This window comes from Eleginops maclovinus, chromosome 2, assembly GCF_036324505.1.
Source record: "Eleginops maclovinus isolate JMC-PN-2008 ecotype Puerto Natales chromosome 2, JC_Emac_rtc_rv5, whole genome shotgun sequence".
NCBI lineage: Eukaryota > Metazoa > Chordata > Actinopteri > Perciformes > Eleginopidae > Eleginops > Eleginops maclovinus.
Genome location: NC_086350.1, coordinates 20,505,963 through 20,519,236, shown reverse-complemented (window position 1 = coordinate 20,519,236; position 13,274 = coordinate 20,505,963). Strand labels below are relative to the sequence as shown.

Sequence of the window (13,274 nt, the reverse complement as noted above, 5' to 3'; positions counted from 1 at the left end):
GAGTAGGGCTGAACGATATGGGAAGATTGTGATTCCGAATGCTTTTGTTTCTTTTTCACTGGAGCACATTTCATTATACACAAGCAAAACATCACTCTATAGTATGAGCAACCCAACAAAGAATACAGTCAACATATAAAACATACACACAAAAATGTCAGGTGGCAATAGAGTTTGTACAGAATACAACACCCGTACAAGGAAAAACTCCCAAAGAAACCCGATGATTAATGGTGAAAAACAGAAGAAATTACGATTGTAAGTTAAACTAAAAAAGTAACTGAAAAAGAAATACAAATACATTTTTAAAATCCATCCTAACCATATTGAGATCATTTAAAGCCTTGCTGTGACCAACATTGGTAACCCTGAAACTTAATCCGGGAAGACCTGTCTGGAAACACAGGGCAAACCTTTTTGCCTCAAGGTTTTGATGCTCAATATCGGTCTAACCAATTTGTCTTTACAAATGAACTGCTTATTTCTCTTCTCCTTCCTTCACCAATACCTTTCTGCTCATGGTATCCACCGCCACTCTCTTTTTTTGTCTCTCTCTTGCTACGCACCCATTACATATACATGTGAATTTCATTTAAACTAGGCCTTGACTGTTTTCACACAGTATTGCTGCAAGCATCTAAAGTTTCTATTATAATTGAATTGACAGATCAGCTTTGTTGTTGGGACCAGGCTGGTAAAACAGCACTAACTACCAGTAATAATCTTAATCAACAGTAATGACACACAAGCAGTCAGACAATATGAGGTAATTGCTGTGCCTTTCTTGTCTTATCCCATTGTTCTATTATTCATATAATAATTGCGATGATAAGCTTTAATTCTAAGCAGATCACTTGGCAATAACTCAACTGTTAAACACATTTTTACAATGACTGGATTCTGCCGTTGAGTTGTTTATCTGTTTCTCATTAAAACTCATCAGGATCTTTTCAAGATCAACAATCAGCACCTCCTCATCTCACCTCCTCACCTCGCCTTTTCAAAGAGAGGTGAGGAGGTGGGACTCTGACTTCCTATTAGCTGATTAATATAGTTGTGTAAAACCCTAGCTATTTGACCTGTGAGGTTACAGATATGGATTAATATGAATGCAATCTTATGTTTGAGGCAGATCAAAAAGGTCAGCTGTATACTATTTAAATATTACAGACAGTATAAAATGCGTCATATATTCGACCATGGATATGGATCACATACTTTTTTGTATGCAAAAACGTATGTGATCCATGTAGAACGAGAAGGATTTATCCGTTTTGGTTTACAAACACAACATTCAAAGTTGGCTGCGGCGCAAGTATAGCGATCTTCTGTCTTGATAGCTATTGGTCATAATACTTTTGTCTAGACAGGTGAATTGAGTGGATTCAGTTTTAGACGACACCGATTACAGTGTCATCCAGGGCAGAACTGAGCCTCGGGGAGAAAAGGCAGATGAGTGACAGCTGGAGGCAGAGCGAGGGGCAGAGAAACACCCAGAGACATCCTAAACACAGCAAAATGAAAAAGATAAAACCCAGGCAGTGGGCTGCAGAGTTTTAACAGATACAGACATCCACACGTGGTATGTCAAAAATGAGGATTGAGTTTAAAGTATGGAGATTGGTGTTTTTTAGGAAAATTGTTCTTGTTGTGCCTTCAAGAATGGACCTGCTGTTTTCCATTGAGATCTGAACAGTATCAAAACATCAATATTTTTTTGTCGGTTTTGTGATAAGGTTTGTATTCGCTGTTTCCTATGTCAAATCATTGGTAATTCAGTCTAGTCTTTTTGTACAAGACATATGTAAAACAAAAATGAAATTCTGGCAAAGAATGGATGCTCTGAAACACAATCAAAAAAATAGACCGAAATAATTTCACTTTATTTTTTAAACAACAAAATGTCTTTTAAAAGCATTTAGTTTTAAGAACAGAGATATTTGTTAGCACACCGTTGCTGAAGCATTGTGTGCTCTATGTGTGAACTTACATAGAAGTCATGTTAGTTCACACACAACATGTAACAGACATATGAGAAAACAAACAAACAAGAGCCGCCATCAATGATTGGTATTAAAAGCGGAAACAAAAATGACAGTGCCGAAACTGTCAACTGAAACTTGACATTATCCATTTATTTATCTTTTCTTCCTTTAAGTTGTTGTGCCTCAGAGGACCATCACCCAATTATATTCTGGCAGCATGACATTACCTTGAAGATTTATGGGACAGATTATTGAAAAAGTGAGGCTTAAGAGGAGATGGGAAACAGAAAATCAATGACACACTGTAGTTTTACTCCTTGAAATCTTAAATGTCTAAAGTGGGGGGCTCTGTGATTTATGGCTGCAGTGTGTGTGTGTGTGTGTGTGTGTGTGTGTGTGTGTGTGTGTGTGTGTGTGTGTGTGTGTGTGTGCGCGTGCATGCGTCTGTCTGTGTGTCAGGGTGTCTGTCTGTCTGTCTGTCTGTCTGTCTGTCTGTCTGTCTGTCTGATACTGTTTTTACCTCTTGGCGTGCCTTGCCCTGGTCATCTTTTTTTGAGACTGTAGCACACAAAGAGCCACTACTGTAATTGGCTCTCTGTCTACGTCTCTGAGTCTCAGATAGGAAACAGCCAACACAAAAACACACAAACAAACCCCCACACGCATTTCCACACTTAGATAAAAGCAAACTTGAAGGCAGTCCTTTTCATTCCCTTCTTTGGCCATCTCTCCCCTCTTCCTCTTAATGTGTTTAAGTCATTTCAGTCTAGGAGCTCTGCGTCGTAGTTAGTCATTTCCTTCTAGTATTTCAGGTGACTGCTTGCTTTGTGCTCCAGGTGGAATTGGGGCCTTATCAGCTGCAGGGCAGGAGCCCAGTGGCCACATCACACAGAATACAGCACTTTCTCCAACCGTATGACTGCCCCACATGATTAAACCCAATCTGACCACATGTGTCTTGGTACTATATTTGTGTTTTTGCGAGGGAAGGAGAGTCTAGAGGAGGAGGATGAGCATAGCAATGCCAATGAAGTGCATCTGTCTCTGGTCAAAGTGCTTGTGATGTTGAGTACATTCAGTAGGTAGGTAATGTTTGTAAAATGTATTTTACTGCTTCAGAGTTCTGGCAAGGCAGTACATTCCAATTGTTTAAGAAATGCACTGGGCTTTTTTTATGTTTCCAACAGCCTCCTAATTTTCACATGATGCTTTTGTACCACAATGCCAGGATTGCAGGACAAAAGGGCCAACAATGCTTGTGTGGGCACAAACACAACCTTTTTCTTTAAAGAACATTATGTTTCTGTGCCCTAAATGACTGCAAGTGGTTGAATGTTTTTTTTTAAACAAGCTTTGGATGAATAAAAAAGGGAGAAAAGAAAGGAAAGAGTAGAAATCAATGTGTGTGTCTCTTCGGATAAATGCATGGAGCCAGGCTGTGTAAGGCGGTAAGAGGGTAATCTGTGAAACAACAATACCTTGGGCTGACAGGAGATGCAGTAATCTAGGCTGGACCAGCGCTATCCTTAAACAGAGTGTTCTGTGTCTGAAAGATTACACTGTAAGCTCTGACACCATAATGGTTCTGCCACACACACACGTACACACACACACAGAATTGCTTCTGCCTGTATGGAGCTTCTTTAAGGTACCCCTGTTTAGGATGTAGTCTTTAGTGAGAGCCTTGCTGGCAAAAGGCATGGATAGGAATCTGATTGAGGCCCGCTGCCAACATGAGCAGAGATGTGGGCAGTGATTGACACTAGATAAATAATGAGATAAACGAGATGCAGTGGAAAGAATACACAATGGAGCACACTAATAGTCATGTGGGCTGTTTGTCCATACATTCAGTTAGTTATTGAGACTCACCAGATGAGGACTGACGGCGTGAGACTGGCATTGGTCGTTTATCTCAGCTTATTCCCTCCACTTCCGCCATATGTGTTAATTCTTTTGCAAGGGCATAGATGAGAGCAGCAATACGGCACGGTCTGGCGAAATTACGGACTGCCCACTTTCCAGTGTAAACAAAGAAATGCTGCCAAGTGGAAAACATTGTTTTATCATGCATTAAAGCTGCTGCAAAAATAATTTAAAGTTTTGATTTTCTATACTTAACCTACAAAAAATGACATGTGGCTTCAGGTCATCCACAGAGATGAAAAAAAGCACAATCAATGGGACCCGGTCAGACCAATACATGTTCATGTTATGTAAGTGTTGCCTGTCTGCCCAGCTTATTTTAGGTAATAAAAAGCACGGTATTTTAAATATTTACATGTCATTTTGGAAAAATTAGTTGAAAAGAGTTTGTATTTACTGCCAGTCAAATAACAGTGAAAGTTTTCACCCAAAAAGGGGCGAGGCCATGACGTGAAGGGAAAGTACCCAGATGGATCGCACAATTTTTTCTCTCGAGTTCAATAACAATTTCAACTCATTCGGACACCGTTGCCTCGATTCCTGTTCTCATTCACTTGTTTCTTTCTTTTAACTTAGATTTGTTTTGTGCTGCCTCTTTATTCAAATCTTGTCTTAAATTACACGAGTTACCTAAATGTACACCTAATAAAAATACTTTTATCTATACTGTCATCTTCTGTCTGATGTGTCTGTTATGGTCCATAGATTCCAGTATCCTTAGTTCTTCATGTTCACTAATGGTTTGGTCTGTCTCTTCTAACAGTTTGAGGCGTATGTGTACGAGGGCTCGACCGGTGTCGTGGTGAACCTGACAGTAGACGATAGAGATGACCCAGACACGGGGGCAGGGAGAGCGATCTACTCTATAGTTAATGGAGATCCGACACTGAGCTTTGAAATCCAAACCAACCCGGACAACAACGAGGGCATGCTGTCTGTCATCAAGGTAAAATATATCCAACTGCCCAATACATTAATTTGATAACATGATTACTGTGTTGTCTTCACTGCAGTGTAACAACTGAAGCTATCCAACAAGTTAAACTCTGATGCAATAACCAGGAGTCTGTGTCGTAGTTAACATTTCACTGTTGTTTACTGAAGATTCCAGCATTACATGGCAGAGTGAAAACTGCAACAAAACAAAGTTTGACATTTTTTAACATAAAGTTCAGCTTCACATGAAGTCTTATGAAATATCCTTGTAAATACATGTAAATAAAAACGATCTTTTAAGACTATTATTACCTTCTCTTTCAACTTTAAACTTAACTTAATCTATCAATTATTTAACTTAACAATGAGTTTTACTTACGACTTTGCTTCTAGCATCTTTCACGGTCAGGAATTCTTAAGTATTAACTGTTTTCAACAGATAGGAACTGAGTGGGAAGTAACTGATGACAAGGCAGGAAGTGGTAAGGAAGTTGCAGGAAATTGTATCAAAGTAAAAGTTTGTATTCTTTCTCAATGTGTCAAAATAAAAGTCAAAATATATCGCCCTAATGGCGACACACTCCTCGCTGTGACCACTGTGAGGTCACTATACTAGCATGAACATTACATTCAACTAAGATCTACAACTGAAACATCAGTTCTTATGAAGAAGCAAAACCGTTTCCGTCACTGGTCTAAGGTAAGTCTTTGGTTGGCCTTGGTTTGCTGTCTTTAGTTCCACCTTACGGACTCTTCCATCTGTTCCTGGAATAGCCTTTGTGACCACTGCCAAAGGCCAGTTGTTGCGGGCAGCTTGGTTGTCTTTGAGGAGGACGATGTCACCGTCCTGCAGGTTCTGGTGGGACCTTGTCCATTTCTTGCGGCTTTGTAAGGTTGACAGGTACACTTGTCTCCAACGGTTCCAGAACAAGTTGGATAATGCTTGTACTTGTCTCCACTGCTTCGTGAGGAGGTCTCTGCCTGTGAAGTCACCTGGAGGTGGTGGGACGCCCACTTTCTGCGTTAACAGCATCGATGGTGTGAGGATGAATGGATTCTCGGGATCATTCGATACTGGAACTAGTGGTCTTGCGTTCAGAATTGCTGTCACTTCTGCCATTAGTGTGCACAGAACATCATGAGTTAGGCGAGTGCTGTGTTCGCGGAGCGTCGAATCCAGGATTCTTCGGGCTAACCCAATGAGGCGCTCCCATGAACCCCCCATGTGTGAGGCATGAGGCGGGTTAAACACCCAGGAGCATCCTTGATGTTGCAGATACCTCTGCACTGTGCTGTCTGGTTGATCTGCACTCAGCCCAAGTTCTTTGCAAGCCCCAATGAAATTTGTGCCGCAGTCTGACCTCAGTTGTTTGGCTGGTCCTCTTATGGCAAAGAAACGCCTCAATGCGTTTATGCAGCTTGAGGTGTCCATTGAGGTAATCACCTCGATGTGAACTGCCCTGGAGCTCATGCAGCAGAATAGTATGGCCCAGCACTTGCTCTGAGGTTGTGTCCCTCTGGTGCGTCTGGTGGAGACGTGCCAGGGTCCGAAGACATCCAGTCCCACATACGTGAAGGGAGGGCAGGTTGTAAGGCGTTCTGTGGGCAAATCTGCCATTTTTTGTTCCTGCATCCGTCCTCTAAGTCTGCGACAGGTGATGCACTTGTGAATAGTTGAGTTAACGAGCCGCTTGCCTCCCAGGATCCAGAGCCCAGCAGCTCGTACAGCACCTTCTGTTAACTGGCGACCCTGATGCTTTACTTGGGCATGGTGGTATCTGGTGAGAAGCAAGGACACATGGTGTTCTTTTGGGAGAATGACAGGGTTCTTTTGTTCAATGGACACATCTGCATTCTTCAGTCTGCCTCCAAGGCAGAGGAGGTCATCCTGTAAGACTGGGTTGAGAGAGCGTAGGCAGCTGCTTAACGGAACTTGCTTTCCTCTCTCCAGAGCTTCAAATTCCTTCACAAAGGTATTCCTCTGAACAGCTCCGATGATGACTTCTCTTGCTTGGGAAAGCTCATCCACTGAACGAGGTAAGTCACAGTGATGCCATCCCTTGCACTTGCCTGTCGGAGTGCTGAAGGATCTCCCTATATGAATAAGGAGTGCGATGGCTCGTTGGAGAGTGTCGAATGTGGAGAACCTTTCAAAGCGCTCTGTGCTGAGAACTTTCCCTTGTAGATCAGTAATGTAGCTCTTCACCGCTGGACGGACCTCTGCATCTGACTCTGGTGAGACTATGCTGAATGACTGAGGTATGACTGAGGCAGGGTCTGGCTGAACAGAGGGCTTGCGCAGGAAGGTTGGTCCGTTGAACCACATTGTCTTTGTGAGGTGTGCTGCTGGGACCGACCGCGACGCCAGGTCAGCCGGATTGTCTTCGGTGTTCACGTAGTGCCATTGTTCAGGGATGGTAGACTGGCGTATACGCTGGACCCGATTATGGACGTACACATAGAACCGTCTGGACTGGTTGTAAATGTATCCAAGGACAACTTTGCTATCAGTGTAGAACTTTGTGGCATCCAGCTTTAGATCCAGTTCATCCTGAATCAGCTCAGCTATTTCCACTGCTAAGACTGCTGCACACAGTTCAAGTCTGGGAATGGTCGGGTCTGATTGAGGGGCAAGTTTGGCTTTTGCCATGACAAATCCCACGTCTACTGTGTCTTCTTGGATGGCTTTCAGGTAGGCTACGGCACCAATGGCCTTCACAGATGCATCGCTAAAGACGTGGAGTTCTACTCGCTCAGCCTTGGCTGGGCAGATGCCTGTGTACATCCTAGGTATATGAAAGTGCCTCAAGTCTTGAAGCGAGTTTCTCCAAGCTTCCCACTTGCCTAACTTATCTTCAGGCAATGGGGTGTCCCACTCCGATGTCTCAGAATTCAACTCTCTGAGAAGGCCCCTGCCTTGGATCGTAACTGGAGCCAGAAACCCTAAAGGGTCGAAGACACTGTTCACCATTGAAAGAACCCCTCGACGGGTGAATGGTTTGGTGTCGGTTGACACAGAGAAGGTGAATGTGTCACTTGCTATTTCCCACAGGAGCCCCAAGCTGCGTTGGGTGGGTGACTCATCTCCACTGAGGTCTACATCCCTTTTGGCTTGTACGCAGTCCTCACTTGGGAAGGCTTCCAAGACAGCCTGACTGTTTGAGACAAATTTGTGGAGCCTCAAGTTAGACTCAGCAAGTGAGGCTTGAGTCCTATGAAGCAGCCCAATAGCCTCTGCATCAGTTGGGACAGAACAGAGGCCGTCATCAACATAAAAGTGCCGTTCGACGAAGTTGACTGTGTCTGTTCCATATTTTTCTGCGCCATCTCTGATGGCTCTTCTGAGCCCATAGATCGACACTGCAGGAGATGGGCTGTTCCCGAAAACATGAACTTTCATTCTGTAGTCAATGACCTCGTTGGCTACGTTGTTGTCCTTGAACCATAAGAATCGCAGGTAGTTTCTGTGCTTTTCGTCCACAAGGAAGCAGTAAAACATTTGTTGAATGTCTGCCATCACAGCGACCTTGTCCTTTCGGAACCGCATGAGCACTCCTAGAAGGGTGTTGTTCAGATCCGGTCCAGTCAAGAGCACGTTATTCAAGGAGATCCCAGACTGTTGGGCACTTGAATCAAACACTACCCTGATTTGATCGGGTTTCTGTGGGTGATACACGGCAAAGCTTGGTAAATACCAGCACTCTTCTTCTCTTAGCTCTGGTGCCACCTCAGCATGGTTGTTTTTCAGCAGTTTACCCATAAATTCCACGTATTGCTGTTGCATTTCTGGCTTTCTTTTGAATTGGCGTTGGAGTGAGCCAAACCGCTTGAGTGCTTGCTCGCGGTTGTTGGGAAGCTGTTGCCTAGGTAGTCTGAACGGCAATGGAGCAACCCAGCTGTGTGAATCGTTTCTGTAGACGTCTTTGTCCATCATTTTGAGGAAAGTTTCATCTTCGATTGAAGGTGCTAGCTTATTGTCCTGTTCCGTGCAGTCAAACACATTTTGACCCAGACTGTGTTCCTTAGCTCTGGGTGGTAAGGCACTGTTTCCTGGCAGTCTGTCGTGAAGTTCCTCTTTAATGTGCAAAAGGCTTGTGCATGGCTGGAAGAGTGAGGGCCGATGACAGTCGACCATGGCCGTCCGGAAGGAACTGACGTTCGGCTTGTGTGTGCTCCCTAGACAGACTTCTCCGACCAGCACCCAGCCTAAGTCAAGGCGTTGTGCGAAGGGTGCATTGGCGGGGCCATTTATTTGTTCCCTTACTTTGTGTGCTCTGATTGCGTCTCTCCCTAGCAGCAGGAGGATTTCAGCAGTGGGGTCCAGCTTTGGGATGTGTTCTGCTACCTTTGACAGGTGAGGCTGATGCAGAGCGGCATTTGGTGTGGGAATTTCAGACCGATTATCAGGTAAGTCATTACACTCAGTGAGTGGTGGTAAGGGAATCCTAACTTTTCCATTGAGGGACTCCACGATAAAATCTGATGCCCTTCTGCCGAAAGTGTCTACTATACCAGAACATGTTTTCAGTTGGTAAGGATATGGCTTAGTGTGGATGTCAAACTTGTCAAAGAAACTGGACTTGGCCAACGATCGGTTGCTTTGGTCGTCTAACACGACGTAGGCCTTGATGGCTTCCTCTGGGTGGTCTTTCTGGTACACTCTTGCCAGGCATATCTTGGAGCATGACCGTCCGACTTGTCCTGTACCACATACTGCTGTGCAGCTTGCGCTAACCTCACTGGTGTCGTTTACCTCTTCTCCCTCCCCGCCATGCTGTGGCGAGGTCAGAGGAGTCGTGAGGTGCGGTGCTGGTCCTGGGTGCATAGCTGAGATATGTCGGGTGCTGTCACACTCAAAACACTTAACAATTGTAGTGCAGTCCTTTGCCATATGGTTGGTTGAGCTACAGCACTTAAAGCAGATTCCGTTTTCTTTCAGAAATACCTTTCTGTCATCAAGAGTTTCGGCTCTGAAGGCTTTGCACTTCTTCAGTGGGTGGGGTTTTGCATGTATTGGGCAGATCTTACTCGGATCACTAGAGACATTTGACTCTGTGGGAGTGACATTGATCTTGTGAACTGCAATGGGTTTCTTGAAGGTTTTAGGAAAGGCACCTTCAGCTCTGACAGATGACATTGTGGTGGTATTTAAAAAGGCAAAGCTAGGGTCATTTCTCTTCTTGGCCTCATAGCATATGAGTTTCGTGAAGTAATCAAACGGTGGGAACCGTCCTCCATTTGCTTCTTTATACTTAGAACCGGCCGAGATCCATTTTTCCTGGAGTCCATAAGGCAGCTTGGTCACTATGGGTTCAATTCCGCGTGTCGTGTCCAGGTAGGACAGGCCTGGTAAGTAGCCATCTTCTTTAGCACACTGCACTTCCATAAGCAGGTCAGCTAGCTCTCGTAGCTTCAGATTTTCCTTGGCTGAGACTCTGGGAAATGCATCCAGTCGGGTAAAGAGGGCCTTTTCAATCACCTCTGGGGCTGCATAACACTCCTGAAGACGTTCCCAAGCTTTCCCCAGTGCTATTTGTGGACTTGCTATGTGCACTGCACGGAGACGTTTCACCTGGTTGCTGGACTCTTTTCCAAGCCATCGCGTCATCAAGTCCAATTCCTCAGTGGCTGTGAGACCAAGTCCTTGAGTGGCATTTTTGTATGATGACAGCCAAGCACGATAATTTTCAGGTTTATCATCAAACTCGTACAAACTTGTATTCACTAGGTCACGCCGAGCTAAATATTGTGCCAGGTGTTCAGTTGCAGGCATACTTTGAGTATTTGTTGGCTGGGGGTTGAAGGATGGAGCTCCAATATTCAAGTCACTGATCTGCGAGGTAAGAGTCTTGGGAATAACCCGCGGACCTTCTCGGGTAAATGGATTCTGGCTGACTGACTCTTTGGCTGCTGGTGGCGCATAGTCTAAGTCATAGTCTGTAAAATCCACATTGTTTGTGCTGTCGTATGAAAAAACAGGCGGCTGATGGCGTGAAACAAAGGGGTTGTTCGGGCTATAACTGAGAGTGGCATAGGTAATTGGTTGAGTTGGTGGCGAACTAGCCTTCATGGCTGTTTGTTGGACGGAGTTAGTGGAATGGAAGTGAGTTTGGATGTATTCACTTGTCCGTTCAAGTTTGCTTTGTTCTGTTGAATTTGTTTCATCCAGCACAATATAATTGTTGCTTCCTGAAACTGCTGATTCCCAGACAGCTGCTACGGCTTCAGCTTCTGCTGCTTCACGGCAGATGGCTAGTGTTTCAGCCTCAGTCTCTTTTTTCACTTTTTCTATCCTAGCTTTGGCTTCTTGCTCAGCATATTCGGCACGCACTTTAGTAGCTGCTGCTTTTGCTCGTGCACGAAGTAAAGCATTGGTTGATGAGGCAGATGAATGAAAGCTGCTTCCACTTTTTCCTGATTTATTAGATGTAGTTTCCATCTTGACTCGTTATTCAATGCTAACTTCTCAGTCTTTTCACTGTGTTGTCTTCACTGCAGTGTAACAACTGAAGCTATCCAACAAGTTAAACTCTGATGCAATAACCAGGAGTCTGTGTCGTAGTTAACATTTCACTGTTGTTTACTGAAGATTCCAGCATTACATGGCAGAGTGAAAACTGCAACAAAACAAAGTTTGACATTTTTTAACATAAAGTTCAGCTTCACATGAAGTCTTATGAAATATCCTTGTAAATACATGTAAATAAAAACGATCTTTTAAGACTATTATTACCTTCTCTTTCAACTTTAAACTTAACTTAATCTATCAATTATTTAACTTAACAATGAGTTTTACTTACGACTTTGCTTCTAGCATCTTTCACGGTCAGGAATTCTTAAGTATTAACTGTTTTCAACAGATAGGAACTGAGTGGGAAGTAACTGATGACAAGGCAGGAAGTGGTAAGGAAGTTACAGGAAATTGTATCAAAGTAAAAGTTTGTATTCTTTCTCAATGTGTCAAAATAAAAGTCAAAATATATCGCCCTAATGGCGACACAATTACCATTCCCTTACATTCACAATGATGTTCTCTATTCAGCCTTTGGACTATGAGGCCGAAAGGTTCCACACGCTACTCATCAAAGTGGAGAACGAGGACCCTCTGGTTCCTGATGTTGGCTACGGCCCCAGCTCCACTGCCACTGTCCATGTCACAGTCCTGGACATCAACGAGGGCCCCGTCTTCTTCCCCGACCCCCTGACAGTCAACAAGATGGAAAACATTCCCCTGGGCAGCTTCGTGGCTTCACTCAACGCCACAGATCCAGATATATTACAGACACAGAGCATCAGGTGAGGAGCCTTGGTCCTGAGTCGTTGTGAGGTTAATTGAAATCCAGAAATCAAACGATAGAGATTGTTTGTGTTGTGCGATTGAATGTTGTCTGCTCCGTAATGAGCTTTCTGATATCTTTTCAGTTTCACTCTGTTTAGTTCGGCAACAAAATCAAGTATCCTTTGCAAATGCGTAGAAGAGCAGTTCTTTGATGTCAGTGAGCTTTCAGAAAAGTTTATCTCTCACATCGGGTTCCCATCTTCTGCCTCCCTCCATCCAAGATTGTTTTTATTTTGCCTGTAGGGCTACTGTTGTGTAAACAGATGAATGATATTGCCTGAGCAATCTGCAATTTACTGGCAAAGGTCGAACCGTTCACCCAAGTCAACCGAAAGTCACAGAGCCGGCCAGCTCATTAACTTTAACTATGTTACAGGAAAAGCGCTCTCTGAAATTCCACATCATCATAACAGGAAGGCTATTAGTTTCACTATGTGTTACAATAACAATTATTCCTTTTTCTGCCAGAGGGAGCCCCATAACATTTGCTGCACTACCTTTTACAAGATAGAAAACTCATCATTGCATTTATTGGCTTTCAGGCCTAATTGGTTCTCAATCAGATTGCTCTCTTTGCACCCTAAGAGTAATATTTCACGTAAAAAATGGTGTTAAGTAAACACATGGGGATTATAACAAGCCTGGGGTATAAAATTCACCATATTGTGACTTTTATGCTCAAGTTATTGATGCTGCTTTATGTGCTATAAAACGTAGTCACCATGTCAGTATCCAGTGCTACATAACAGGCAGAATATTAACTGAAGGTTGTATGGGAGTCAAGACCTGTGTCCATAAAGATTTCACGAGTGGCGACTGTAAAGTCACCAGTCAGGTCAGATGAGAGCAGCTTTTGGTCTTTAGTAATTAATTTATTATCTGCTCCTGAATAGCACTCCCCGTATAAAAATGGAAAAAAACTATATGACACACTAGCTAGGTTAGAAAGTAGGATAGTTGCTGTCGTCTGTTTATGTTTTATTTCTGACTTTACAACAATTTTGATATCTGCATTTGTGTTTTGAAGCTATATTGATAACTTAAAAGCCTTTTTTCAAAGAATTTGGTGACATTTCATCTATCTATAG

The 13,274-nt window shown here is 43.5% G+C and overlaps 2 protein-coding genes and 1 long non-coding RNA gene across 3 annotated transcripts in view; 1 reads left to right on the top strand and 2 right to left on the bottom strand.

The window, feature by feature from the left end:
* Nucleotides 1-13,274, top strand: part of cdh13 (cadherin 13, H-cadherin (heart)) — a 311,007-nt gene that overhangs the window by 242,695 nt on the left and 55,038 nt on the right. Inside the window, exons 10-11 of the mRNA XM_063903445.1 lie at nt 4,675-4,857; nt 11,890-12,143. Of these exons, the coding sequence (XP_063759515.1) occupies nt 4,675-4,857; nt 11,890-12,143 (437 nt within the window). The remainder of the gene's footprint in view (nt 1-4,674; nt 4,858-11,889; nt 12,144-13,274) is intronic.
* On the bottom strand, nt 4,989-5,293 carry LOC134859225 (uncharacterized). Its single transcript, XR_010165059.1, has 2 exons — nt 5,227-5,293; nt 4,989-5,043 (listed from the first exon to the last, which is right to left on the bottom strand). It is a non-coding gene; the product is annotated as an uncharacterized LOC134859225 (long non-coding RNA).
* On the bottom strand, nt 5,503-11,850 carry LOC134879300 (uncharacterized). Its single transcript, XM_063905753.1, has 2 exons — nt 11,648-11,850; nt 5,503-11,464 (listed from the first exon to the last, which is right to left on the bottom strand). The coding sequence occupies exon 2, from the start codon at nt 11,284-11,286 to the stop codon at nt 5,503-5,505; it is 5,784 nt and encodes a 1,927-aa protein (XP_063761823.1). The 5' UTR covers nt 11,287-11,464; nt 11,648-11,850.

Coding starts and splice junctions, on each gene's coding strand:
- LOC134879300 (XM_063905753.1), bottom strand. CDS start 11,286: ATGGAAACTACATCTAATAAATCAGGAAAAAGTGGAAGCAGCTTTCAT.